General features: G+C 33.7%; 1 protein-coding gene across 4 annotated transcripts in view; it reads right to left on the minus strand.

Annotated features, from left to right (window-relative positions):
* Nucleotides 1-2,359, minus strand: part of PDK1 (pyruvate dehydrogenase kinase 1) — a 30,568-nt gene that overhangs the window by 23,703 nt on the left and 4,506 nt on the right. For all 4 annotated transcript variants that reach the window (XM_023529466.1, XM_023529464.1, XM_011357494.2 and 1 more), the window contains exon 3: nt 2,015-2,086. In XM_023529466.1, coding sequence (XP_023385234.1) covers nt 2,015-2,086 — 72 coding nt within the window. The remainder of the gene's footprint in view (nt 1-2,014; nt 2,087-2,359) is intronic.

A 2,359-nucleotide genomic window follows, 5' to 3' on the forward strand; every position in this document is an offset into this window, starting at 1 on the left:
TAAGTTTAATCAACTATACTAGGCAAGAAATCTCTAATTCAGCAAAAGGAGCATCAATGCATGTTTTCCTACACTTACGTAAATATATTTCGGATCATAAAATATATCACCTCTGTGAAGCTGTAAGGACCTCCAAAATAAAGCTTTTTAAATTTAATTATTTTCTTGGAAGTCTTAAAAGGCTGCAACAAAACAAAATCCTAAGAATGTAACGAGTTTCTTTAACCATTATCAACTAAGATCTGAGCACTTGCTATGAGTTTGGTAGTCCAGGGACACTCAATATAAGAGAAGACAGAGCACTTGCTTGCAGGGAACACAGGCTCCGCTCCGTAAGGAATGAAGATGAATGAGCCAATAAAGCCTGTCTGTTTTGGAATTATTCCCTAGGGTTCAAAGACAGCAAGAACCACTTAGAACAGGAAAGTGGGAAAGAATTCTAATTCTGTTCATCCTAAAAGTTTTAAAATGGGAAAGGAAAAGTCAACTGTTGTGTTAAAAGAAAAATTTTCAAATCATCCAGCCTTCCTATGTCTGTCATCTAGAATATATTCTTGCATGAGTAATTTAAAGAACTAAATAAATGAGAAAATAAGTCAATTATGAAGCGAGGAAATCCAACATGTAACATACCTATCAGAATTCACACTTTCTCAAATGAGGCTTTTCCATTCAAAGACATCATCTTGAGTATTATTGACTTATTCCAATGATGCTCTCATTGCTAAAAACATTTTTGGAATTCCTAGTTTGTGATTAGCTTCAAAATCAAACTGTTAATCCAAAGTACAAACAACAAAACTCCTCAAAAACAACAAACAACTCATCATATCTAGTTACCCCTTTATTAGTTTATTTCACTTTTCTCTCTTTTTTAAAACTCCAAAAAGCATTATTCTGCTTGACAGCTCTGAATTACTAACCATTTCTAGGAGGTTCTATAGCATAATGTCTACTTTTAAGTAAGACTGCTTGAATCCTGGTCCTACCATTTGCTAGTTATGTCCTTAAATTACTTAACTTCTTTGTGCACAGATAGCATTATCACAATAGAGCTGTTTTAAAAATTAAATAACACCATTAGTATACAGTGTGCTCCATACCTAGGCACAGAGTAAATTCGTGATGTTATTTTTCTGGCTAAAATCATGTTTAAAAAATGAAGTTGTTGCCATCACCTTTAAAGACAGTCGAAATGTATAAAAGACTGAGGACAACAAAAGAGGTAGTCTTCAACTTTTGAGCAACATCCATTGGAATAAGCAGGTAACTGCCTGAGGGTACTACTTGAGTCTATCAGTTCTGATATGCTGGTTATTAAATTGATCATATTACTTACATTATCTTACAAACCACAGCTTATAAACTAGAGACCCATAGACATGCTTTTATAGACCTTCAGTATTTAAAAAAAATTTTAATTAGTTGTCAATCATTCGAACTTGGAAGATTTTACATGTTTTTATAGACCTTCAGTATTTAAAAAAATTTTTTAATCAGTTGTCAATCATTCAAAATTGGGAGATTTTACATTTAAAATCTGGAGTTGAGCTTTTCTTTAAATACACACCCAAATAATCATTTGATCTGGGCAGCATTTCTGCATGGCAATGATCGGCTGGAGCTAAGGGTGGCTGTCCTTTAGATGCATGCACTCTCCAAATGAACAGTCCTTACCAGTCCCCTTTCATCACAGTGGCACTGAGGCCACATCTAGATGTCCACTGATATCACATGAGACCTATGTCCTTCTTACATTGGAGTTCAGAGGAACATGAAGTGTTTCTTATTCCCAGCCCAATTTATTGATTTATGCTACCTGCCTTGCCTGTAAGGGCTGATATAGATAAATATACTACCATATGTTCTAGAGTAGTGGGAAACTTATAATAACTTAATTAATTTCCCTAAAGTGACCCAATAGCAGGTTTAAGTTCAATACATTTCTATTTTTTAAATGATGTTTAAAGGGCACAAAATTGTGTTCAGAATAGGGTCAAAAGAGTGTACTTACTCATAAATAGTTTTAGCGTCATCAGCACTTTTGTCCTTAAAATCAAGAAGCTCCTGAAGACTCTGGATATACCTAAAATGCAAATCAACAGGGTAAATTTGTTTGTTTGTTTGTTTTACATTTTGACAGCTCAATATTGGGAAAAAGCTGAAAAGGTACTTCTAACTCTTCTTAATTTTTAATTTAGAATAGTGCTATAAATTATGGTTGAAGTAGGATTCTTATACCCATTCACATTTGAGCACAGTGTCTGACACAAAGTAGTAGAAAGTGCACATTTTCTCCTAAAAGCATAGGTTAAATTTGACTGAAGAATTTTAAGATTTCCTACCGCCCTTATTTTTT

Source organism: Pteropus vampyrus, unplaced genomic scaffold (assembly GCF_000151845.1).
Source record: "Pteropus vampyrus isolate Shadow unplaced genomic scaffold, Pvam_2.0 Scaffold2, whole genome shotgun sequence".
In the NCBI taxonomy this organism is placed as follows: Eukaryota; Metazoa; Chordata; class Mammalia; order Chiroptera; family Pteropodidae; genus Pteropus; species Pteropus vampyrus.